The following is a 25845-nucleotide window of genomic DNA, read 5'->3' on the forward strand; positions in this document are numbered from 1 at the left end:
CTCCACAAGAGAATTTTAAAGCGTTCTATATGCTTAATGGGCTGCTAGCCCTGTGACTGGGGTGTGTGTGTGTGTTGGGGGGGTGGTGGACAAGATCATAGGGGATGATCTTGTGTGGACAATTGAGGGCAGAAACAATACTAGTCATGTGGTAGAGGCTCATTATCTATATACTAGAGGCCTGAGTGCATGAAAATCATGCACTGGGGGTGTCCCTTAGCCCCGCCTGCACCCTCTCGCAGTCCAGGAACCTTGGAGGGTTGGAGGGTAGCTGGTCCGGCCACCACTACGGGGCTAGCCAGCCGTGAGCCTGGCTTCTGGCTAAGAGCGATCCCACTGTGGGAGCACACTGATTACCAGGGGTCAGACACTCAATGCACAGGCATGGAAACATGGAACAGACTGATGAATCTCAGGGGGAAGGGGGGGAGGGGAGGGCGGGAAGAGATTAACCAAAGATCTTATATGCATACTAGATGCCTGGTGCACGGATTCATGCACCAGTGGGGTCCCTCAGCCTGGCCTGCGGGGATGGGGCCGAAACCAGCTCTCCGACATCCCCTGAGAGGTCCCGGATTGGGACAGGCACAGGCCAGGCCAGGCCGACCACACCAGTGCACAGGGCCTCTAGTGTTTTCATAATCATGAATTTCTAGCCAATTGCTGGATTTAATTGCAGTTCTTCCCGAGTGACTTTGGGCAGGTGACTGGGCTTTTCTGACCCTTGGTATCTTCTGCGAGATGGGGACAGCAGGGCAGTAGGCGCAGCCAAGGCGCAGGAGTGGGACATGAAGCCCACGGGTGGCCCGGCGGGGGCGGGCGTGGCCTGTGCCCACAGCTGACCCACAGCGCCTCCGCCGCTTCCCAAAGGAAACTGAACAAGGAAGCCGCAGATGCGCCTGCGCCCCGTGCTGCTGTCTCTGAGCGCAGTAGCGCAAGCACGCACATGCGCGCACGCACGTGGCTCGGTCCGCGCGCGTTCCCCACAGGGGGTGAGGCCGACGACTAAGTTCAGGACTCCACTTCCCAGCATGCTTCGCGGCGACGTTGGCCGCCACCAAGAAGGAAGCTCTACGCGCGGCGGTCGAGCTGCGTCAGCCTTGCCGCACGCACGAACGCCTGCACGCACACGGCACGCACGCGGGCTCACCCCTGGCCCCGCCCCCTGACGCCCTATGCGGGAGCGCGCCCGGTCGTGTGCAGGGCGGCGGCGCGGGCGCGGGGGCGCGCGGTGACTGTTGGGTTGGCGCTGAGGGGAGGAGGCAGCGCGGCCGCCGCCGTTGCGCAGATCCGGGCCGCTGCTGTGGGGAGGGCGCCGGGGCCAGTGACCTTCCGGAGGCGGGAGCGAGCCAGGGGGCCCGGGACGCCGAGCGCCGCCGCCGCCGCCGCCATGAACAACTCGGGCGCCGACGAGATAGGGTGAGGACTCGCCGGGCCGCTCAGCAGCGTCGGCCGGCCCCCTCCCAGACGCCGCCTGGCTCGTCAAGGTCACGCTGCGGGGCCGCAGCCCGGGATCCTGCCGCTTCCTAGCCGGGGGAGGGGGACCCCGAGTGGGAACCCGGGGGTTCTGAGGGTCCCCGCTGTTTCTTGGCCCGGGAAGACCCCGAACGGGAGACTAGAGGGCCGGGGCGGGGGGAGGGGGAGCGGGGTGCCCGCCGCCGCCGCCGCGCCCGGTTTTCCCGCTGGGGGACTCCCGAATGGGAGCCTATGGGCCACCGGCGGGGCCTGCTACCGCCGTGCCCGAGTTTACCATGGGGTACCCCGAGCGTGAACCTGGAGGGTCTGGGGCTCCCCGTCTACCTCCGTGCCTGGATTTCCCGCTAGGAGACTCCAAATGGGAATCTGTACGGTCCTGGGTGCCCCGGGCGCCCCCGTGCCGGTGTTTGCCCTGGAGTACCGGAACGAGGACCTGGAGGGTTTCGCGGCGCCCCCAGTCCGCGCACAAACTTGGTGGGTCAGCGCACGTGGCGGGCCCGACTGGGGGTTCCAGTTCTGCAGCCGCCCAACTTCTCCCATCAGAGACTCTGGGCGGCATCGCACCCTTTCCACTCTATCTCCCCCAAATGCTAAGAACAAGGAAGGGTCACACACAGAGGACCCCCGGGCCAAGGTCACGGGGACCGGTCAGTGCAGCCATCGCGTCTGTAACTTGTTTTTATGTAGATGGAACCCCTTTTCGTCCAGCCCCCCACCGAAATCCACCGAGGTGTATTTAAAATAAAGGAAAAGGAAAACTCGGGCGGGTGGGCAGAAAAGCCTTGATTCTGAGGTCTTCCTTTTGGCGCTATCAGAGCAGGTTTATTACAGCTAAGTTTCCCCTTAATTATAACCTTGCCTAATGCTGCACAAGATGAGATCCGAGAAGCCATCCCAAAGGAGCTAGAAAATGCGGTTCTGCCCTAGTGGAGGGGATTGCTCCAGTTTTCTATGCAGATACCAGCTCCCACTGCACCAGCGTAATTTTACAGTTAGATTCTTTGAAGAAGATGGCAAAATAGTGTGTGCTGCTTTTCCCTGGCCTTGCGTATATTTCTTGGTGCCCTGAGCTTTGAATAGATGTGTTTACAAAATGATTGATTTGGTGAGTCAGTGATTGTTTGCTGGTGGGAGGCTGGCATCACCAGGCCCTCATCTGGCTCCAGCCACTGGGAACACCTTGGATGTAAAATTCATTTTGTGGGTTCCCCACTCCCCAAAACCTCATGCCATTTAGTGGACCCTGGAGGAAAGCACTTAGCTCACAGCTGTCTGTGTCTGTGTGTGTGTGTTTGAACCCTGTCCGGCACTAGAAGACTGTGTTCTGTAAATGAAAAGTTGCAGCACTTCTAACAGGAAACTCGGAGGCGGGGAGAGAGTTAGCAGGCTTACCGTATCCACATCCACACCCACACGCACATGTCTTCCCAGGGTACAGGGGTCTTCAAGCCTGGGCTGCCTTTCTTTCTCACCTGGAGAGCAGAGATGAAGGTTAGGGAGGGAGGAGCCTGGAGATCATGAGGAGACAGGGATGCCAGGCATTTCACCCCTACAACTTGTCCCAACTCTTCAGTCCCAGCCTGGTTCTGGACTCTCCAGACCTTTGGGTAGCTTGGGATGGCTACAGAACCAGGATTTAGACTAGGGCCTGCTTGGCCATGTTTGCCTCCCACTCTGATGAATCTACCCAACAGCCTGAGTTTTAAAGCTGTAAATCACAGGTGTCCCAGAAACGTTTTATTGCTTTGCAAGTAAAAATCTATTGCCAAAAAGTACTAACAAGTTTCTGTTTTATATAGGAATCTTGTTTTCGTTGGATGTGGCATCCCAGGTCCATTTTGACCTCCTTGCTATGTAACTGGACTAACCAGGCTTCTTGGCAATGGGCCCTCTTGCAATTTCCTGTGAGGGGACCATGTTTTCGACTTTGGAGTGGTTACCATGTGGGAGGTTGTGCTCAGATCCAAGTGAGGGCAGACATTATCAGGATATGGCAGGTCTGAATGATATCTGGTAACAGCTACCCTCACCTCCGACCTCCTTTGCTTTGGTGTCTGGTCACCACTCCAGTAGCTCCCTAGGGAGTACTTGACAGGTGGGAGGGGCCACTCCCCTTTCCTTGACAGACCCACATGTGTGGGTACACTGTGGAGGCCTCAGGAAATGTGTGGATGCCTGGGGTACCGTTCCTTCCTGGTCTGTACTGAATTTGTCTTTGAAGGAAGAGCTGCTCTAGTTCTTTACTACCTGAGCTGGCTCAGAGGTCAGCATGAAATCTGATGGGAGAATGGAAGTTGGGTGAGACCACGGGCTTTACTTAATGTTTTTAGAGTCCTGATTGTCACCGTCAGCTAGAGCAGGGCAAAGGCTAGGTCTTGAGGATAGAAGTTTGACAGGAACAGTGGGTGTCACCTGTAGTCACGTATGGCCCTCTGTAGCTGATGTGTGGATGGCCAGATGTCCTCCCTTCTGAGGAATTCTTTGCAGTGACAGGCATTCATACTGCTGGGGATCCTGCTGAGCAGACAGGGCTGAGGTCCTCCTTCCCCTGCCACAAGCTTGGAAAGTCAACTTAAAGAAAGGCCCTTTGATCCAGATTATCCGTTGGGGTCTGTGGGTGGACATCTGAGGGTGCCTGCCATCTTGATGTTCCTGGGTGCTGGGGTGGGCTCTCTCCCTTTACAGATAGAGGCATTCAGAGGCACTTTGTTCCATCCACCTCTGGGGTAGCCAAACTGTCAGGAACTAGAGAAAAGTGAGGAAGATTTTATCTGGCACACGTGGTCCTATTTGCGTAACTGGGGACTGGTAAGACGGGGACACCTACATGTCATTGAGGGCAGAGTTGCAAGGAAAGGAAGGACACTGCATTGGGGTCACTTCAAGGAAAGACTGGGGATGTGGGGTGAGCCCATGGTTGCTTACCCAGAGAGGCTGCAAATGGGTGACCTCAGCGGCCTGCAGCCTGGCACTGGCTGAGTGATGGCATATGGAGTGGTCCCAAGACGGAGTGCTTGAGTCCTTCCTGGTCTTTCTGGAATATTTTGTTGGAGAAACTCTGGAAGCAGGATACCCCTGGGTTGAGGCCTGGGAGGGTGGGTACCAGGAGCTGTGGATTATACTTGTAAATGCCTGTTTGTGCTGATGGCCCAGTGATGTGGGAGAGTCATTGTTTGGTTTTCTTCAGAGAGGTCATGATTTGGGGAGGACATTGGTCCTGTATGGAATAGGGCAGTGGAGGGGCTCCTCCTGTCCGGCACAGTTAGTCCTGGGGTTTTCTTGTGTCACACAGCCCCCATAGTCATCTGGGAGGGGGTGCTCTTCCCTGCTGGCAGGAAGGAAGCCTGAGTGTAGAGGGCAGGGGCTGGCATAGGGTGGGCTTTGGAGTGAGGCCTATGGGCCAGGGCTGCCTGCCTCCTGCAAGGAAACTAGGACAGACTTAACAAGTCCTAATGTGTCCCCACTAGAGACCAGAAAGGTGCAAACATAGGCTCTGGGTTGGATGCTCTCTAAGAAGAAGTGGCCATTTGCCCAACAACTGACTAGTCCAGGCCCTCTGCCTCTGCTCCCTGCTGCCTGTGGGTGGCTTTCTTACTAAGCAGGGTGGAACTTTCCGAAGCCTACCAATATGCTTCCAGGGCAGAGCCCACAGTGGTCGGTCCCAGCCAGGGGGAGCCAGAAGACTGACTTCCTGGTGTAAAAACTACAAAGTTGCCCTGAAGTCCACAGAGCAAGAGCAGGGTAGTCATCCAAAAACATTCAAGGGGAATATCAACCAGAGCCTGGTCCTCAGTCACTTGTGCAGAGCCCCTTCCAGGAGGAAGTCACCAGCCCCCTCTTGAGGTATAGGCCCTCTGAGCCAATGTGCTGATCATAGACAACCTCTCTCAGATCCCCCAGCTGGTGGTGGTGTCTGTTTCCTTCTTGGGAACCAGACTTTTGTTCTCCTGGGAGGGCCTGATAGAGCCAGGAAGTTTGCACTTGGGTTTGGGGAGTGCAGGTAGTCTATGGGGCCCTGACATCCAGTTTCAGCTGAGTAATAATACTCTTCAGAGCAGGGAAGGGCTGGAGAAGGGAGCCGGCATGGTTGGCTAATCCCTTAATCTGCAGAGTCCCATGTGTACATGCCCATCTACTCCTGAGATTCACATGGTGCCAAATGAGTCTGTGTGGGCTGCCCTTGGACCGCCGGTGGGTTGAACAGGGTTCCCACTGGTGCCAGGGCTTCATTTCAGTGTTGACGAGGGATGGTCATGCTGCCTGGGCAGGGGGGAGCTGTGTCTGGGCTCATCCTGGGGGGAACTTAGTCTCTGGGGTGCTGGGGCACCTGTTTCTCACTTGCCCTGTGAGGTGGGCACCCAGGGCCCTTTTTATTTTATTGATTACAAAACCTGAGGCTCAGAGGTTGGGGCTTTGTGCTGGGGCTCTGGAAAGGTCCCTGTCACACCGTCAGCTGGCCTCCCAGGACCTTCTGAAGTTTCCGTGTGCAGACCACGAGAGTGTGCCCTCAGAGCAGGAGGAAAGGAAGTGGAAACACTCAAAGTGTGCAGCACAGCACTGCCCCACCTGGAGGCTTGGCGTGTTCTTCCCTCTGCGTAAGCTGATGGTCATATAAGAGGCACCTCTGGCTGAGTGTCTCAGATACCCTACGTGACGTGACGTGACGGGATGGTTGTTTCTAAATCCTGGCATTGACTCAATAATGAGAATTTCCTAATTTGTAATCTTATAACTTCAGATTTACAGAATGGTTACAGATTAGTAACAAAAGTTCCCAATATTCTTTTTCCAGCCAGACTCTCCAGGGGCTAACATTCTGCCCCATTGGTTCCTCTGTTCATCTTCCATGCAGTATTCAAAAGGAAGTGGGACCCTGATGCCCCTTTGTGTAGACCTGTCCATGTGTTTCATTTTTAAGAACAGAGATATTCTCTTAAATGCACACAGCGCGGTGACAAAATTGGAAAGCACAGTATTGATGTCATGTTATCCATCCACAGAGCAGATGCAAGTTCTGTCAGTTGTGTGGGTGATGGCATTTCTAGTTTTTCCCCTTAATGCCTAATTTTGAAATTTAAGTGAAGGCTGGAACCTGGACTGGTCTGGCGGGTTCCTCCTCTACGGGTGGGCGGTGGAGGTTGGGGTTCTTGGATGGGCAACAGTTTATTACTTTACTGTTTTGGTGGATGCAATGGTAAATAGAAGCTGGTGTTCTCTAAGTGAATTGGGTTTTGTTTTATTTTTATTTTATTTTTTTAATTCTTGAGATCTCTTTCCTGCATGAAGCTGCTTTTCCACAGCAAACCTTTCGTTGTTCTTGTTCCAAAGGACTGGGCAAACAGGCAGTTACTTAGCAGTGCTAGCCAACCTCTGGCCCTTGTCATTCAAGGCCCTATGCCACTACTGGGTTCCAGGCCTCAAGGGGTTGGGCATACTGAGTGAGGCTGGGCCTGAGTCACAGCTTGCTTTGGGCAGCGCCTGGACAGCCCTTGGGGAGTGGGGCACAGATGGAGGCGCTCCCCCCGCCCCCCTAATGGTTGGAAGGCAGGTGGCCTGCGACATGGTTTTAAGTTAATGAGGTCTAAATGTGAGCCTCGCTACGGCTTGGTCAGCATGTTCCCTGAAACCTGTTTTTACCAAGCTCCCTTTCTAAGGTGCTGGAAGTATAGCTACGGCCAGATGCATCCTGAGTTCCCTTCCAGCCTTCCCCAACTAGGGACCGGTGGTGGCCTATTTGTTGGCATTTTGAGGATGGTAGTGGGCACCTGTCTGGTTGTGGGAAATTGTTTTTCACACACTAAACATAAATTGTTCTTCCTTAGAGGAAAGGCAGATTGGAAGAAGCCCCTGATAGTCCTGCTGTCACAGGCATTTTGTCATGGCTGGCACACTGAGACTTGAGTCACCAGATGGAGCAGAGGTGGCAGGTGTGCCTGTTACCTTGAGGGTTCTATTAGGTGGAGGGCAAAGCTCCCTGTCTGATGGTTCTCTTAGTTGCTCAGGAGGCAGTAGTGTTATCAGCCTTGCAGGGTCCTGTGTCTCAGGCAGGAACTGAGCCTGGGCCACCTGCCAGCATCTGAAGACCCGCCAGTTAGTGTTTAGGTCCAGCTCCGAGGATGAAAGTGGTAGTGTCCCCTTTTCCTGGGTGAAACAAGAAGGGTGGAGAGCTGCCACCACTGCTGCTGGAGCCCTCTCTCCCTGCCTCCTCTGTCATACCTGTCTCCAGGGCTTTGGGGGGCTAGAATGATACAGAGGGATGCTGAGGGTGCGGAAGGTGAGCATAGTCCCTTGTGAAAGCTGGAACAGCTGCAGCAGCTTGGTTCACTCCGGGTCCAGCCAGTTGGAGGGCTGTGTGAGAGGTGGAAAAGGCAGGCACTACCACAGCCCTCCCTTGTTGAGTCCTAGCGGTGTGGGGCCCTCCCTGAGGGTAGTAGGGGGGCTCTGATTTCTGAACTTCCTGAGGGCTGTGCAGGCATAAGGCTGCAGAGACAGTGTGGGGTTCCTCCTGAAAGTTCTAGTGTGACTGTTTGAAAGTACAACCCAGGCCACCCTGGAGTGGGGGAATGCGGGCTAGGGCTCCAGTGCTGGGTCTGGAGCTCTGGGGATCTTTCTAATGATTTGTGGGTCCTGGCTCATGATCACATGGTGGGTGTCTGAGGCTTTGCCCTACCCTTGCTGTCATTCTGGTTTGTCCTCTGTGATCTCAGATCTTGATTGCAAATAAATAATTTCAAGAGTGTTAGAGGAGGGACTTGCTGTGGTTGTGGTCCATGTGCATGTACAATTCTGGATGTATTGTCTTTACTACATTATAACACTCACCCTGCCATGTTGGCAAGTCTTAGAATCATTTTCCATATCTGTAATCAGTGAGGCCAGGTGATGGCCGTGGCTGTTGACCGTGGCCATGACCGTGACAACTCAGCATGTTTGTGTGAACTCCTTCTGTGGTGTGGATTACTGTCTTGGGATGGGTCAGATGGGCAGCATCTTTAAGGCAAGAACCATTTGACCCTAAATGTTTTCTTGTTGAATTGCAGGAAGCTCTTCGTGGGCGGTCTTGACTGGAGCACCACCCAAGGTAGGTGCCATGGCTGAATGCCAGGCGTTGCAGGCAGGCTGACCTTGGTTGTGTTGTGAATTTGTCTCTTACTACTACCTCAGGTTTCTTTAATTCTTCATTGATTTATTGTTTTGATTTCTGGGGTAAAAGGGCATTAGATTGGGCATTAGCAGTGGGCAGAGGGAATGCAATATTGGCTTTGAAAAGGTTAATATCGTCCTGATGTTTCACAGCAGAATTGAGGGAGAAATTAAACTGCAGCTTCCTAGCTCAAGGCCGAGGTAGGTTCTGGAGGTAGGAGGACTGTTAGTGTGCAGAGTGCGGTGGCTAGGCCTTTGCCCAGTGGTCACTGAGTTCAGATGTAGCAGGAAGAAGCTGGTTGTCAAGTGGCCTTCGAAGTTGTTCTGCATTCTCTTAAACTTCACTTTACTGAATGCCTTTGCCAAAACCATGCTCAGTTGCAGCATTTCTAGTTTATAAGAAGACATGATGTACTCCACCATATGGAGTCCCCATTCTTCCTCATGTGTTTTCTATCCTTTATCCTCCTCCTCTGCCCCCAAACTAGTTGATGAGTCAGTTTAAAAGTGGCTAGTTGGCCCAGCCAGTGTGGCTCAGTGGTTGAGCATTGGTCTATGAACCGTGAGGTCACAGTGTAATTCCTGGTCAGGGCACATATCCCGGTTGCAGGTTCAACCTATGGGGGTGTGCAGGAGTCAGCTGATCAATGATTCTCTGTCATCATTGATGTTTCTCTCTCCCCCTCCCTCTCTGAAATCGATAAAAATATATATGTATTTTAAAAGTTGCTAGTTGTAGGGGGCAGGCTAGAAGGGGTCAATGGGGGGAAAAGGGAACATGTGTAATACTTTCAACAATAAAGATTTTAAAAATAATAAAATAAAAATGAGATTTGAAAAAAAAAAGTGGCTAATTACTTTCCAGGTTAGGCTGGTGAATCAAAAGAGCAGCACTTGCACGTGTGTGTGCGTGTGTATATTTGCATGCCAGCTGTCATGCTGTGCTTAACGCTCTGGTGTGTGTGTCTGTTTCTGTCCTGATCTCTGAGCAGAGACTCTTCGCAGCTACTTCTCCCAGTATGGAGAAGTTGTGGACTGTGTGATCATGAAAGATAAGACAACCAACCAGTCTCGAGGCTTCGGGTTTGTCAAGTTTAAGGACCCGAACTGTGTGGGCACAGTGCTGGCCAGCAGACCACACACACTGGATGGTCGAAATGTAAGTCCTGCTGCAGCTGAGATCCTCGCCCCTTTCTCTGTCACTTATCCTTCAGCTCACTGGGTTACCTGAGCTTTTGTGAGTGTTTATGTTAAAGACTCTTTCCTGTGGGGTTGATCTAAAAGGACTAAGGCTCACCCTGGCCGGTTTGGCTCAGCGGATAGAGCGCCAGACTGCGGACTGAAGGGTCCAACGTTCGATTCCAGTCAAGGGCACATGCCCGGGTTGTGGGCTCAGTCCCCAGTTGGGGGGGGTGCGGGAGGCAGCCGATCAATGATTTTCTCTCATCATTGATGTTTCTCTCTCCCTCTCCCTTCCTCTCTGAAATAATAAAAATATATTTTAAAAATATTTTAAAATAAAAAAAAATAAAAGGACTAAGGCTCTGGGCCTAGCTGGTTTTGCTCAGTGGACAGGGTGTCGGCCTGCGGACTAAAGGGTCCCAGATTCGATTCCAGGCAAGGGCACCTGCCCGGGTTGTGGTCTCGATCCCCAGTGTGGGGCATCAGGAGGCAGCCGATCAATAATTCTCTTTCATCGTTGATGTTTCTATCTCCCCCCCCCCCCCAATCAATAAAAATATATTTTAAAAAAAGATTAAGGCTTGTATTCAGACTGGAGGTTGGAGTAGGCTATGGATATGGACATGGTGTGAATTGATTGCAAGTGCTAGTGTGCTGTGCTATTGGCTGCTGTTGTTGACACCTTCTTTTCTAGAGAAAAGATCCTCATATTTACAACTGGCTCATTTGAAACTTCCTACAGATCGACCCAAAGCCATGTACACCTCGGGGAATGCAGCCAGAGAGGACGCGGCCAAAAGAAGGCTGGGTAAGGGGCTGGGTGCGCAACCTTGCATGTTCAACAGCCAGTTTAAAGGACACATGTGCCTTTGCTGTTGTTCTTTTTATTTTTGTTTCTTTGTTTCCAATTACAGTTTACATTCAGTATTATTCCATATTAGTTTCAGATGTACAGCATCATGGTTAGACAAACATGTCTTTGATCGGAATTTTTGCTCATTAAGATTAGGAGTGACTGAAGGTCATCTTTGACACTTGACCAGCTGAGAATTGCTCAGATTTATTCAACACTTTAAATTTTTTTAATCTTGTAGCCAAGAAGATAATTTTTATTAGTCTACCTTAAAAAAAAAATGACAGCTCACACCTGTTTATCATTGGAGCCGTCTGCTTTTATCTGCCCCAAGTACTCTCAGCCTGCCCAAAAGGGCCGAGAGAAATTTCTGTCCCCACTCCCTCACTCCTCTCTTACTTGGTGGCCTGGTCATCCTTAACTCTGAGATTTTCACCTCCCAGCTCTGCAGCCGCTCCCCTCCAGACACAAAGCTGGTGGCTGGTCACTTGAACAGCCAGTGTAATGACTCCTGGAGATTTTCTGAGCTGTCTGTGGCCCCTGGTGCTGGGTCAGCTGGAACAGACCTGTCTTTTGTCGCTTACCGCCCACATCTTCCCTTCCACCACCCAGCAGTTCTCAGAGAAGACTGTCACTCAGAATGCTTCCATCCCCATAGAAAGCCCTACTGAACAGAACTGGGCTAGAGGCTGTTGAGAAGCTGCACACAGGCCCCACACACACGTGTCTGATCTAAGTGGAGGCTTGAGATCTGCATTTCTAGCAGGATTCCAGCTGCTGCTGGTAGGGGCCTCAGACCCTTGAAACCATTTTTATTTTTCGAAATTTCTATTAGAAAAGTTTTCAAGTTACAGAAAACTAGATTAATCAGTTTTTATAATTTTCCAGTTATCTATATTAATATTCATCTCTGTCTGCATAAACCACTCCTAAATTCTGGAGCATGAATCTCCTAGAAGTCCAGCCTCCCACAGAATCCCCATCCCCACAACTAAGATGCCTAAGATGTCACCCATGTCCACACTGCCAGCTCATATTTCTATGACTGTCTCACAATGACCTTCACAGCTTTTCAGACTGAACTCCAATCAGGGTTCAGATTGTATTTGCTTATTAACGGTCCTTTAGTCTCTTGGCAACTTTATTAAGACAGAATAGGCACAGGCCATAATACCTGGGGAACCCTCACTCACCCCCAAAATTGCTAATCAAGAGCAGTTGGAATGACTTAACCCATAAGCTCCTTGGGGGGGTGTTAGACGTGGAGGGTGTTGGGAAGGGCAGCATTTCAGGGCAGGAGCTGAAGTTTTGGTCAACAAATTGAAAATCACCATCTGAAATTAATTATGGAGGCCCGAGGTAGTTAGTTTCCTTACTGTCCTGAAATCCTTTGTTTCACAGTGTAGACCTTTAAGTTCGGTAACTGTTGTAGTTCAGAATATTTGAACAGAGTACTACAGTCTACTTTAAAATGCATTTGAAATAGCGCCACCACAGTGCTGGACTTGGTCTCCTTGGGTCTCTGGGAAAATGCTGTTCTTGGTTCTCTTTGGACCCCCTGGAACTTTCAGAGTATTCGGTGGCTTTCGCGGCTCTCAAACCCATGCAGACACTTACTTACAACCCTGGGGTTCGTGCTGAGGGCTCCCTACATGGTCTAACCAACTTTTCTTTCTTGACACAGCAGAAAGGACCCAGGAACGATAACAGTAAATCAAATAAGATATTTGTTGGTGGAATTCCTCACAATTGTGGTGAGACAGAGCTCAGGGAATACTTCAAGAAATTTGGAGTGGTGAGTTGTTCCCGCACCAGCAGCACCCAGGCAGCAGCTGCTCAACTTGGCCTAGTTGGAGTGGGTGTGGTGGCTCTGTCCTCTTGCCCCGTACGCCCCCAGAACAGAGCAACCAGAGCCCATCCTTTCCCTTCATGGCCATTTACCATCCAGGAGAGTAGTCACGTCTTTTCCAGGCAGGTGTAAACTGGCCAGGCCGGCATCCAGGAGGCTTTCCGGTTGGTTGTAAGGCGCAGTGGTTTTCAACCTTCCTAATGCCGCGACCCTTTAATACAGCTCCTCATGTTGTGGTGACCCCCAACCATAAAATTATTTTGTTGCTACTTCATAACTGTAATTTTGCTACTGTTATGAATCGTAATGTAAATATCTGATGTGCTATATGTGTTTTCCAATGGTCAAGACCACAGGTTGAGAACTACTGCGCTAGGGAGTGTTGGGGAGAAGCCAGCCTTCTGTCCCTCAGTGGCAGGAAGGTGTGTTCCAGATCAGGTTCACCTGGGACCTCCAGCTAGCTCCTGCCCAGGATCGAAACATGGTGCCCACCCCTGATAGCTGCAGCCAAGGGCAGGCCTGGCCTGGTGGAGGAGTTCCAGAGTGGAGACCATTCCCAGGTTCTTGTACCAGCAGCGTGGACCTCACTATATGGGGGACCGTGGCCCAACCGTATTGCTTCCTCTGGCAGTTCTCACTGTCCTCCAGGCTGCCAGGCTTCACAGGATATGTTTGGCTCTGTGTCCTGCTCATTGTTTCCTCTATGATACAGACCTTCCCCCAGGGATGATCCTATTTTCTGGAAGAGGTTAAAATCCTTTAGAATCTCATGGGGGTTAGAGTTAATCAGGGTCATATAGGGAACTTAGGTCTAATGGGGCCAGCAGAGGAAAAAAACTGGGCTAGGGTGCAAGTGTGCATGGGGCCATTGCACAGGCCTCTGTTGCTCAAATGCCCTGTCAGTGGTGTGGCCCCGCCTGCCGCTGTATTGTGTTTGTCAGGTGTTGAGTGTGCGAGGGCTGAGTGGCCAGGGTTTAGGAATGCCAGAGCACATGATGAGGGACACACTTATTGAGTGGAGTGGAGGTGGGGGGAGGGCAGTGAGGGCTGGATCAGCAGGACAACCAGGCTACTGACCAAGGGAGGTCCTGAAGCACAGTGCTCTGGGTCATTCCATCCTAGCGTTTTGAATGGGGAGGATGCCCTATGAGTCTCCTGGCTGTCAACTCCCCTATGGAGTGGTGGCCTGGGCCTCTGGTCTCATAAGTCTTGGACATCATCCTCTGGAAGGCAGCCTTTTGCCTCAAGACTCCCAAGACTGGAGACTTCCCAGCAGGCATTTGGCTTGGGACTTCTGTTCTAGCCAGAGGTGCTCATAGGCATGTGGCGTCCAGGTCCTCAAACAGCCATTTTCTCTTGCAGGTCACAGAAGTGGTCATGATCTACGATGCAGAAAAGCAGAGGCCTCGAGGTAAAAGAGATGGAGTTTGTCCTTGACCTTCCCCCTCAGATGGCAAACTATCTCACAATTAGGTGGTGGTTGTAGCAAGCATTGCCTCAGTAAAGGGTGGTTTGGAGACAAATGATTAAAACGTAGGCTCTTCCTGTGCAGCCCCCAGCTTGTCTGTGCTCCCCAAGGTCAGACATTACTGTCTTTTTTTTTTTTTTTGGCTCATTCTTTTAAAGTTTTTACAATTTGACATGAATTTGAACATGGTTTCCGTTCTTTAATGTGCACTGAAAGACTTGTGTCCTTCTCCATTGTGACCTTCTTCAGTTAAGACTGTCTCTTGCCTTCAGTTCATGCCAGTGTAGTTTGTCTCCTGCCTTCAGCTCATGCCAGTGTAGTCAGAAGTCTCATTTCACGTTGTCAGGCCAGATCTGCTACAGCTCAGCTTGAATGTGGAGTTTCCCTTATTCACCTCATGCTTTTTTCCTGTTTTTCTTATTTTTCTCCTCAGTCAGTGGGGCTGGCGGGAGGAAGGGCACATCCCCTCCAGGGCAGCCCACCCTTGCACGTCTGGCCTGGGCCAGCCGGCACCTGACATCCATGCCCTTTTGGGTTTGGTGGTTTTACTTTTTTTTTTGTTTGTTTTTTGTGTGGCTGCTGCTCTTTGTCCCTGCCCATTTGTTTTGTTTCATCAGCTGCTTTGGGCCCTGGCCAGGAGCTGATCTGCCGGTCCAGGCCCTACAGCCCCTGCCCTGCGGAGACCCCTAGAGCGCTGGGCTGCCGTCCGCAGCATGCGCCCGCCATGCTGGAGAATAGTTTGCCATTTGAACTTCCATCCTCTTACTCCATGATTAAGTAATGTCTCCTCCCTTCATGTTGATTAAGCTGTTAAGTCATAGTCTTAATTTTAACATAGACGTACATGCTTAGTGACATATTAAGTGTTTCATAGTAAATATAGTAATAATATTAAGTAAGTTGTTTTCCTTTCTCTCTGTGAATTTTTGTGATTAACGATCTCTCTTTAGATTTCTCTTCTCCAGGTGCTAAATTATATCACACAGGTACAGGCCATCCTGCAGTCAGAGGAGGGAGCGGGCTTTGCTCCAGTGGGGTGTAAACGAAGTTTCAGTGTGTTTCTGTGCCGCTTCCTCAGTGGTGATGTCGCCTCTTGACACAGACGCGTCCCTAGACGTCCCGCCCCAGGCTCCTTACCCACGAGTCACCGCCTCTTGTGCCCTAATGGACCTCGCGAGCCCTGTGGTTTCAGATACTCCTGCACTCTGAGAAAATGTTACCTTGTAATATGCGTTTATCACCCGTGCTGTGTTTCACCATTGCCTCTGATCTTGTGAAGCCTCAGGACATGGGGATCCCGAGGCTGCTTTTAGATTCCCCAGGTCACTCACCCCCTCCCAGGCCACCTGCGGTCCTCACCCTGGGCCCAGGGCGGGAGGTGCAAGCAGGACAGGATGGTGGGGAGAGAACTTTGGGCTTGGTCCTGCGTTCCCCTGTGGTGCACACCGTCCTCAGCCACCTGGCTTTGTAGGTCTCTGCGAGTCCCCGTGAGCTTCCGCGAGCGCTAGGCAAGCAGAGGGTAGGAGCACCACCCAGAGAAGCAGCTGGTCAGCAGGTGTCCCAGAAACAGCTCTTTCCGACCTTACTCTCCAGAAGCTCCCACAAAGTCATCCCCCCACCCTCTCCTGTTGGTTTAAGACAGGGTCCCTGTCTCGGGGGTTCTGCGTGTATCTGCCAGATGGCAACCCCTGCCCTCTGGCCCACTCAGTCCTGCTTCTATCTTTGCTCCTCTTCCCTTTCTCCTGCTCCCCACCCTCCCACCAGCTTTGTCTCCTCTCCAATTTTGCTGTCATGGTTCCGTTTCTTCTCTCACGCCACATGTAGATTCTGTGTGCATGCATGTGCAGAGAGAACAAGACCAAAGGCTCCTGCTTCCCAGCTGTCCCTCCCTGCTAGTCTGTCACCTGACTTCCTGAGCTGCCTTCTCTCTGTTTCCATCCTTGCACCGCCATTTTGCCTGTGATCTTCCCAGGTGGTCTCCAGCACAGGCCTGCCCCTAGCTCCACGCCTCTGCCACAGAACACTGTCCCTGTGTCCCTTCCCCACGCCCATCTTCAGCCCCTTCTTGGCTTTGGCACTTCCCCTCACCCATCTTTTGTCCTTTGGGATCTCCTGGCAGCTGTCTGCCACGTGTCCTTTTGTGCTCACAGCTGATGGGCCCCGGGAGCAAGGGCAACAGACTGAGGACCAGACAGACACGCCACGTTAGCCGGGTGGTCGCGCTCACCCAGACCAACCAAACTTCGTTTATACTGCCACTTCCTTGCATTTGGAAAATGCTAAATTATTTTCTGTTTAAATTTTTATTTGATGACATGGTGCCTCTTGCTCTTGCTGCTGACAGCAGAGTTGACCTGCTGGAACCCGCTGTGGCCTGTATCTTTGTGTATTTTATTACATAGATGTGTGCAGATAGATACCTGTATACATACGTATGTGACCTTGACAGGACTCCTTGGGCTTACCCAACGGTGTTGGATAAGCCTAGCGAGGCACTAACTGTGGTATAGACCGTACTGTTAACGCCTAGGACAATATATGGCTGCTGTCAGCACTAGCTGCAAAGCACATTGCAAGCCGAGGGGGAGAACCCTGGGTTTCAGCGAAGCAACAGTGCATCCACAGGACACCTGCGGCTGAGGCGGAGTGCTCAACTGCTCCCTGCCTTGTACTTGTCTTCCACAGAATGTTCTAGCAACAACAGGGCATACCCTGCCATGTTTCATGGCCCTCGCTGTTGGGCTGTTCAGGCTGCTGCTCCCTAAGAGGTGCCCTGGCTGTTCCAAAGTGTCCAATTGGAACCCCAGCTTGAGCTGGGCCCAGGCGTCCAGCGGGTCCCCCTGCCTCACTCACTTGCTGGATAGGCCTGCAGCCCCCTCCCTCACTTGCTTCGCTGAAGCCCTGGGTTGATCCTTCGGCCCGTCCCTAATACTGTTCATCATCCTGTTTTGTGTCACAACACCCTGCTACCTTGATTCACTCTTCGTCGTTGGCTAGGTTTTGGATTTATTACTTTCGAGGACGAACAATCAGTGGACCAGGCTGTCAACATGCATTTTCACGACATCATGGGCAAAAAAGTGTGTAGTTGTAGTTTTATTTTACCTTAAGACCAAACCAAGTCTCAGGCAACTGAGGGATGTCACTGGAAACAAAAATTCCTTCATAGAAGAGGTCCGGGTGAGAGGTGCTGGGACCCTTGACTGCGGGGTGGGACCTGGGCCTCGGGAGACTTGGGTGGTGGGCGGTGGGCCTCCAGTGACATTGCGGGTTGCCTCAGGCTTGGTTCCAGTGACCACTCCTTCAGATGTCTGAACTGTATTTCAATTGTTCATCCACCCCGCGATGGGCAGCCAACCTTTGAGAACAGGTTTCATGTAAAACTGAAAGAAATGTAAACATCCTGAAGGATTGGTTGTTTTAATTGGGTCACTTACTGTGAAACTCCGGTACCAACCACATGCTCTCGATAGTACTTAACTCCATGCAGTCAAGTGACCTCTGGTTGTTTCATCTTCATACTGTGTTGCCACCATGGAGGTACTGTCAGAAAGTGGCCCATAACTACCCATTTGCCTGGGCCCTTCGAGCTTTTGGAGAACTTAACAGTAAAATGAGTAACTGGCAGAAATGCTGTCGTGTGGGGTTACTTATAGTCAGCAAAGTCTGGGCCCACATTTTGTTGGATCCCCGTTTGGGTCCTCGTAAAGCCTGCTCAGCGCACCCCGGCAGCAGTCCCGTTGGGGTGTGTGCCCAGTTTCTCCTCACTCGGTTCAGCATGCCCAGCCCTTCCGATTGAGATCCTGGAGGAAGCATGGCACTGGGGTCTGCCCAGGTAGTCTGCTCCCTGATGTTCAACAGGGCAGCCGTTCATACTTGCCAGGGGCCCAGGTTTCCCTGCAGGCTTAATCCCATTTGAACCCAACTAAGTGGGAGACACATACCTCACTCCGAAACTCAATGAAGCTTTTAGTTTAAGCCATCATGAGGACTTCAGGGATACACACCAGTTAAGAACACAAGATCAGAGGAGTCCACATTCAATAGTTGAAGGTCCTGTGACGTTTAAAACTTGGAAGAAATGAGGTGCTGCTTCAGGAGCAGAAAGGTGCTAAGTGCACGATCTGTCCCTGCTCCAGGCTGCCAGCCACCTGCTGTGGGATGCAGGGTATGAGTCTGGACTGCTCAGAGCTCACACTAAGAGGGTTTCTCGTGCCGGCGGGAGTCTGGCTTCTGTCTCAGCACCTTCACTAATCCCCACCAGTTCTTCAGTGGGGATTTCTGACTAACAGACTCCCGTCCCACTTTAATTAAAACCAGAATAGAGTGACTTTTGCGCTCCCATAGGAAGAGAGTAAAGGACCTTTTTTAGTTACAGGGGCTGCTTTTCTTTGTAAGCAAGAGCCGAATTTCCTTAAGGAGAGTGTGTGAAGACCCTTTAGCTTCAGCTCTTTGACTCTCCCTTGGTTCTGCTGCCCAGTTGCCTTTAGCTAAGGGAACTTCATTCCCATCAGAGGAATGGCCTTGAGGCATCAGGAAGGGAGGAGGGGTCTTTTGTGCCTCTGTTTTAAGGGAGCACTGACAGAATTCTGGTACCTAATGGTTATTTAGCTCACCAGACTAAGACCCCAAGGATGACTCTATGTGGATCTGTTGTCCCGCTTATTAAAGTTTATCCAAAAAGAAAAAATCCAGGATTCTCAAATGCTGAGACAACTCTGGAAGTGGGGCATCTTTTTGCCATTGAGCAGCCTAAGTGGGGTAATCACCACTTCCTGCTATGCTGATGTCTCCCCTGGCTGTGGCTCCTGACATGTCCAAAGAGGAAGAGTCCTGGGCTGCTGACCCAACACAGTATGAAGATTGCTTACTGATCCAAATGTCCATTTTATTGCATGTTTGTTTACTTTTTGTTAGATGTAATGTAAGGCTCTTTATCATATCCATTCCCTCTGACATTATTTTGAGTTAATTGAGATTTTTTAAGCGTTAGCCTGGGGAAGGTAAGTCTTTATCTTCCTTTAGACATTTTAAATTAAAAACCTAAGTAAACCAACTGTGTTTCTCAGGTATGAGCTGAAGGTGCAGGCAGGGTGGGTGGGCTCCGAAGAGATCCACCACCACCGTGATGCGGCCAGGGGCGGGCTCCGGCCACTCAGTGCTCCCAGGGCTGTGATTATTGGAATGGCCCTGGTCTCTGTCCCGGGTTTATGAGGCTGTTGAAAGAGGACACTGCTCTTTTACCTTGACTGAGAGACCCTTGTCGTCCATAAAATGCTCAAGGGTCCCTGCTCTGCAGCACATAGGGCTTAGCATGTCACAGTCACATCTGTTGTACCTGAGAAACATTTTTTAAATATAATAATTAAAACAGAAAAAAAAATCTTTTTAAAGAAAAAGCTACTGGCCTAAATAAGGTATATAGTTAAGTATTTAGTTTTAAGTTATAATAAGATGCTAAGTGTAGTCATAAGTTACCTGAGGGTGTGTCTGAAGGGAAGGGGCCTGGGACCCGTGCGTCCCCCTGAACCAGACCTCGGTTTGTCTAGGTGGAGGTTAAACGGGCTGAGCCTCGCGACAGTAAAAGTCAAGTGCCTGGACAGCCAGGGGCCAGCCAGTGGGGGAGCCGCGTCATGCCCAGTGCCGCCAATGGCTGGGCAGGCCAGCCCCCTCCTACGTGGCAGCAAGGATATGGCCCACAAGGTAAGATTCTTCCCAGGACAAGCTACTGCACCCACTTCTCCATACTTAGCGCAGAGGTGGGGCTCCCTACTCAACTGGGCCCTGGGTTCCGCCTTGTCACCAGGTCCCTCTCAAGAGTAGTGTGGTCCTCGGTGGTATGTTTGGGCCCTGGCCAAGTCCATGTTTGGAGTTTGGGCCAGTAGGGCTGCAGTGAGCATCCTTGCCCTTGCGGTCTGGGGTGGTTTACTTAGGTTCTTTCACCGACAGGTCAGGATAACCTGGTGGGTTTTGAGACTCTGATGGTGAGCAAGTGAGGTTTTCGCCTGGCTAGAAGGAGAGTCCTGCTTCTTTGGTTCTTTGGGTCTTTTCTGTTCTCCAGGTTTTAGGCTGACATCAGCTGGGCTGTTGGGTCCTCTGTGTGGGGTCCAGAGAGCGGTTAAGGACAGCCTGGCAGGATGGTTGGAGAGGGGGGCCCTGGGATGGGATCTGGGAACCACCATCCTTGTTGGAAACCCAAATAAGCAGCAGTGTCCAGAGAGGAGCAGATGGAGGCCAAGTGGGCCTGTCTGTACAGGCCTCCAACACCCCTGATTTTGCAGAGCTGTCCACACAGTTCAAGGCTTTATCCCTGCTCTCCAGAGCTGTCGTTTTTAAAACCTGCATTTATTGCAAAATGAAACACCTCCAGTAAATTAATTCCAGACACTCATCCACCAGCAGGTGAAGGACCCATGCTTGGCCGGTAGTCAGGCCTGAGATGCCACACGTGCACCTGAGTCTCTGATCTGTGAGCGTTCCCTCCATCCCTTTTGCCGGCTCTGTTTAAGAGCCAAGGCCATTGACCCAGTGGCTTTTCTCTGAATCCTCCCCTGTGGAAGAGGACATGGACAGCAACACCTGGTGTTCTTGGGATCACAGGGCATGTCGAGAGGGGCTCCAGGAGAGTTCCACCAGTGATGGCAATCGTGCTATGAGAGTAGGAGGGCAGGGCGGTGCTTGGCATCCAGTCGGTGACATTGGCCTAACACAGCACCAATCCCCATCTTTGTTTTCTGGTTTAGGAATGTGGGTGCCAGCAGGACAGGCAATTGGTAAGTCTTTGTTCGGGAAACGGGGAGATGACGAAATCTGAAGTGCAGTGGGCCCCTGGCAGGCCTGGGTCTGGGCAGGTGGGGGTAGTGTGTGCCATGCTCTCCCTCACCCTGTATCCTGTGTTCCAGGTGGCTACGGACCGCCCCCTGCGGGAAGAGGAGCTCCCCCACCACCCCCGCCATTCACCTCTTACATTGTGTCTACTCCTCCTGGAGGATTCCCTCCTCCACAGGGCTTCCCACAGGGCTACGGCGCCCCCCCACAATTCAGTAAGTCCTGGGGCCATGGGTGGTCTTTTCAGCACACCTTTTATAGACTGCCTAGAGCTCGCACTGGGGGTGTAGTCGGAAGCCTGTCATGGTTCCTCTGCCTGGAGGAAAAGGATGGGCTGGCCTTGTGGACTCCATATTTGTTGACTTCGGCCTCCTTATGGGCCAGCCGCACGAGTTGTAACAGCACGAAGACCTTGTCCTTCCTCATGGTCATGCCTCGAATGGGCCTCTAGACCTAATCTCTGTGATTCATAATTGAGGGGCTTCAGGTCTTGATTCACTTTCCTCTGTGCTTTACTTTGTGGTTGAAGATCTGAGTGTCGAGCATCCAACTCACTGGAAAGGTTAGGGTTCTCCTCTGACCTCAGTACCCTCAGAACAAAAGGGCACAGCCTAACCTGGCTCGAGCGGCTTGGTTGATTGTCATCCTGTGCACCGAAAGGCAGCTGGTTCGATTCCCGGTTAGAGCACATACCTGGGTTAGGGATTTGATGCCTGGTTGGGTTGCATTCAGAAGAAAACTGATTGATGTTTCTCACATCAATACTCTCTCCCCCTCTCTAGGAGCTGGGTTCCATAGTAAGAAGGAACCCCTCACATAACTCAGATGGCCACATACCATTTCACCAACATAAAGGGTCCTACAGTCTTTTTACTAATAAGTCCTTTGGGTCCAGGTGTGTCATTCTTGGGGCAGTGTGGACCAGCCACATTGGTAGTCTCAGTGACTACAAGTGGCCAGTGGCCGAGGACTGGGCAATTCAGTTCTGTGGCCTGGAGCAGGGCCTCATGATGGATGACTTTGCCTTGTGGCTCTTCAGAGAAAAGGTGTGTCTGCTTTAACAAGACAAGCGGTGGATAGAAACATTATCTGCAGCCTGAGGATGAAACATGGATTGGGTGTGTCTTTTGTCTTCTCAAAGCACACGGATTGGACTGTGTTGGACGGTTGACTTCTGTCCTTCTAATGAGCATTCCTGAGCAGTGAATTACCAGCCAGCACCTACCACAGGCACCTAGTTCCTGGGCCTGCTTCAGCTCCCGCTGTCCCAACTGCCCACAGTTTTCATGCTGGTCTCTTCCCCTTCATCCTCAGGGCCTGGCTGCACATGTGTTTCAGATCGAAATCCTCTGAAGGCTCCTGGTGTCTGGGCCGTGGGCAAGCATGGTGTCTGTTTTTCTGTCCTGTTTGCAGGTTTTGGCTATGGGCCTCCACCTCCACCGCCAGATCAGTTTGCGCCACCAGGGGTCCCCCCTCCACCTGCCACTCCTGGGGCAGCACCTCTGGCCTTCCCGCCGCCTCCCTCTCAGGCTGCCCCGGATATGAGCAAGCCCCCAACGGCACAGCCAGACTTCCCCTACAGTCAGTATGGTGAGTGGCCATGCCTCCCCCTGACTTCCTCCCTCACAGGCGGATTTCCCACCAGTGTTTTCTGGGTTGGGTGGTCTGAGGTGTGGGAGTTGTTGGAGAGTTCACGTGACCTAGGATCAAGCAAGCGTCAAGTGGGATTTTGGTTGCTTGGGTTTTTGCCAGGGCACTAATCGTAGAAAAGCATGGATTGCACAGCAGGTGATCCCAGGCCTATGGGTTTGGAAAACAGGCTATAACTGGGCCCCTAGGAGGATGGTGCGAGGGCTGCAATTGCTGTTTGGCTGAGGACATCCCCTGCAGGCCTGTCCCTTCGGTACCTCGGTTATCCGAGTGCAGAGCGCAGGCAAGCGTGTCAGCTGGGTGGTCTTGCTCTGGTCTGGGGCAGGTACTGGCTTTGGCGTTGGCTTTGTGCTTCACTTGAGGGGCTAGTCGTGGAGTAGGTGCTTCTGAATCGGGTCTTCAAGGTGACAGCTGAGTGGGGGAACTCCTGTGAGGACAGGGTGTGGCCTTGGGTCTCTCCCCACACCAGGGTCAGCCCTGCCTGCCGTGAGGGGCCAGGGCCTTCAGGTCTCCTGTGAGAGTTTCAGCCCCTGGTTTTCCATGTTATGGTGTGAACTGTGTGTCACCCAAGACCACAATATCTGCAAGTCGGTCCACTCTTACCCTCTAATGCAGTCCCGCCAGCTGACCAGATGCCCCCCCAGCACCCCTGCATTGTACACTCTTGTTCCCTTCGGGGCCTTGCAGGGCTGTGGTCACTGAGTACATGGGTTCTCGACCCTGCCTGGAACAGGACGTGTTGGCGACAGACATGTGAGCGGCCCTGGGTGGGGGTGTACATGATCTCGAGTGTGTCCCCTCCCTACCACCCTGGGGTAGTCACCCTGGTCTCGTCTCTCGCCAGGCCTGGGTACCTATTCTCAAGACCCGGCGGGCTTCGGGCCCATACTTTGTTTACACTCTTATGGTCAGGCTGAGCAGTGATATGGCCTAGGTAGGTGGCGCCTCCTCATGCACGGTCCTCACCTGCCTGCACCCGGGCACCGGACGTTGCCTCCTCTGCTGTCCCGGGCGGGGTGGAACCACACTGCCCTCTGGGACACGGCCCAGGAGCTCTGCCTCCGAGTGTGCCCCCAATTGGGAATCCGGGGGCCCTGGGATGGCCTTCATCCAAAGTGTGTGGTCCGGGTGGGCAGGGAGCGAGGACAGTGCTGCCCCTCATTCCAGAAGTGTCTTCATACCCACCCAGGCCAGTAGTGCAGGGTCAGGGTCCTTTTTAGAGAGGGACCTGCCCCACTCAGATGGGCTCTGCAGGTGCAGCCAACTAGAGTCATTGAAGCCTAATGGTCCGCATGTAGTCCCTGCCCACTCCCATGTATGGAAGCCTCCAGGTTGGGTCAACTCTGGAGGGAGGACCGTCTGGGGCCTGAGGTGCATCTGGAGGGAGGCTAGGGCAGATTAGATGTTTCCTTAAATCCTGAAAGTCATGCCTGAGCTCACCCTGCATTGTACTCGAAAACAGACTTTCTAGGAACCCAAGGTCCGCCGAGCTGGGCCAGGTGATTGATATGTGTCTCCAAGCCCAAGGATCTCTCCTGACCCTCAGCTCTGCCACCAGGGCTCCTGCCCTAAGTCTTTGGGGACAAGTGAGGGTTGGTCAGAATCAGACAGGACAGACCATGGGTCCACAAGGTCTCATAGACTCTTTTATTTCTGTGCGGAGACAGGGTCCTGCTAGGGTTTGAGGGTGGGCTTTTTCTGGAGACACGTGCTTCTGGGGGCCCAGTGATGTCAGGTGGGAGCGGGACCCTGGGTCCTGTTGGTGGGACCAGCTCCCCCGGCCACTCATTGCACTCTTTCCCCGCAGGTTATGGACAGGACTTGGCCGGCTTTGGGCAGGGTTTCTCAGACCCCAGCCAGCAGCCCCCCTCCTATGGGGGCCCCTCAGTGCCAGGCTCCGGGGGCCCCCCTGCTGGTGGAAGTGGCTTCGGACGAGGTCAGAACCACAATGTTCAAGGATTCCACCCCTACCGACGCTAGCTAGCTGGTGCCACGCAGGCGGCTAGATGGCTGAGACCCAGGATTCGAAACTTGTGAACTCGTGACAATCACAAACTTGGCAGAAAAATCGCGATTCAACCTTGGGGGGAGGGGCAGACGTGAGGCTTTTGGAGGCGGCTGTGGGTGTCTGAACTGAAGTTTTTAAATATATTTCTTTCTCTAACCCATCAGCACAATAAAAAAAAAGTCACTGGTTCAACAACAGGGTTTTAAAAAGTCTTCAGCTTTAATTCAAAACTTCAGGTTTCTTTTTCTTCCTTTTTTTTTTTTTTTGAAATTATTTTCCTGAGCCTTTTGTTTTACCGTAGATTGTAAACTTTTATGTTAAAGAAAAAAATATACATTTACAAATTGTGAGATTTTTAAGAGAAATTTTCTACAATGTATACTGGCTTATTTTTTAATTTAAAACAGGGTTTCTGTCGGCACTGGTGGAAGTGAGGGGCATTTTTGGTCCCCGTACTCCTGGCTTTGAGGGTTGGGACTCGTTGGTCCAGAAACTCTGGAGCTTAAAAAAGCAGTCTACTGAGTGTGTTTCGTTTTTGTTTATTCCTTGCTTTTGTCGATTGATCTGCCTGGCGGTGTCTGCAAGTGCACCGTGGGGGCTGCACCCGCCTGGCTCGGCTGGCAACCACCCCGCGTCCAACTGCATCAAGGACCAGGAGGTCTTGTCAGCCTACTTCCCGCGCATGTGGCTTCAGGGCGTCCCCACTGACCAGTTTGACCCTGGTTTGAATAAAGAGAAGTGCGTTTGGATTAGAACCCATGTTGTGTCATTTGTTCCCTCCCTGCTGGGGAAGAACCCCGCCCACAGGAGAACCCACATCTACCCTGGCTCCTCCCGTGGTCTTGCAATGACTTGAGGCCTGCGTCAGGGCGGGGCCTGGCCCCAACCTTGGTGGGTCTAGGAGTCCTTGGGTTCTGGCAGATGTGGGTTTTAGGATGTTTAGGCAGGGGCCTGGTGAGAGCTGCAGTGCCAGTATGAGGTTCTGGAATTCATAGCCACTCGCTGGGTGCCAAGGAAAAGGCATACAGACAGATCTGGCTGGGGATTGGCCAGACCTCCCCAGTCCCTCTGAGAGTGATACCTGGACTGTGCCCTTGGGAAGGACACTCAGCCTTTGCACAAATTGGGCTGTTGACATGGGTGATGTGGGCATTGGGGCATTCAGTCAGGGCCCTGGGATGAAGCATGCTGGCTGGGACACTTATTAGGGCCCAAGAGGCAGGGCTGGGCCAGGGAGTAGGGCAGCTTGCTCCCAGCCCTTGGGCCAAGTCCACATGGATCCTAGAGATGAGTGGAGAGTGGGTAGGAGGCTAAGGGGAGCTGAGAGCCCTGGGGCCAGGAAGTTGGGATGGGATCTGACATCCCACAAGGGCTACCCCTCCTATTGG

General features: G+C 52.3%; 1 protein-coding gene across 6 annotated transcripts; it reads left to right on the plus strand.

The window, feature by feature from the left end:
* The first annotated feature begins 1046 nt into the window (after positions 1-1046).
* DAZAP1 (DAZ associated protein 1) lies at positions 1047-25212 on the plus strand. Of its 6 annotated transcripts, XM_081093428.1 has the most exons (13): positions 1210-1419; positions 8517-8557; positions 9612-9778; positions 10544-10609; positions 12339-12449; positions 13866-13914; positions 16969-17051; positions 19521-19674; positions 20715-20744; positions 20874-21014; positions 22213-22389; positions 23294-23383; positions 24257-25212. In XM_081093428.1, the coding sequence occupies exons 1-12, from the start codon at positions 1391-1393 to the stop codon at positions 23371-23373; spliced, it is 1128 nt and encodes a 375-aa protein (XP_080949554.1). In that variant the 5' UTR covers positions 1210-1390; the 3' UTR covers positions 23374-23383; positions 24257-25212. The 6 variants fall into 6 exon arrangements, with proteins under 6 accessions (XP_080949552.1, XP_080949554.1, XP_080949555.1 ...); XM_081093426.1 differs by lacking the exon at positions 23294-23383 and having other exon boundaries at positions 1047-1419; XM_081093427.1 differs by lacking the exon at positions 23294-23383 and having other exon boundaries at positions 1237-1419; positions 12342-12449.
* The last annotated feature ends 633 nt before the right edge of the window (positions 25213-25845 follow it).

This window comes from Myotis nattereri (genome assembly GCF_964212035.1).
Source record: "Myotis nattereri genome assembly, chromosome: 5".
Lineage (NCBI taxonomy): Eukaryota > Metazoa > Chordata > Mammalia > Chiroptera > Vespertilionidae > Myotis > Myotis nattereri.

What these genes read in the sequence shown, in the direction of transcription:
- DAZAP1 (XM_081093426.1), top strand. Translation starts at nt 1,391, where the DNA reads ATGAACAACTCGGGCGCCGACGAGATAGG. An exon ending in ACACACTGGATGGTCGAAAT is followed by an intron (nt 9,779 to 10,543) that starts GTAAGTCCTGCT and finishes AACTTCCTACAG; the next exon opens with ATCGACCCAAAGCCATGTAC. An exon ending in CGGCGCCCCCCCACAATTCA is followed by an intron (nt 21,015 to 22,212) that starts GTAAGTCCTGGG and finishes TCCTGTTTGCAG; the next exon opens with GTTTTGGCTATGGGCCTCCA.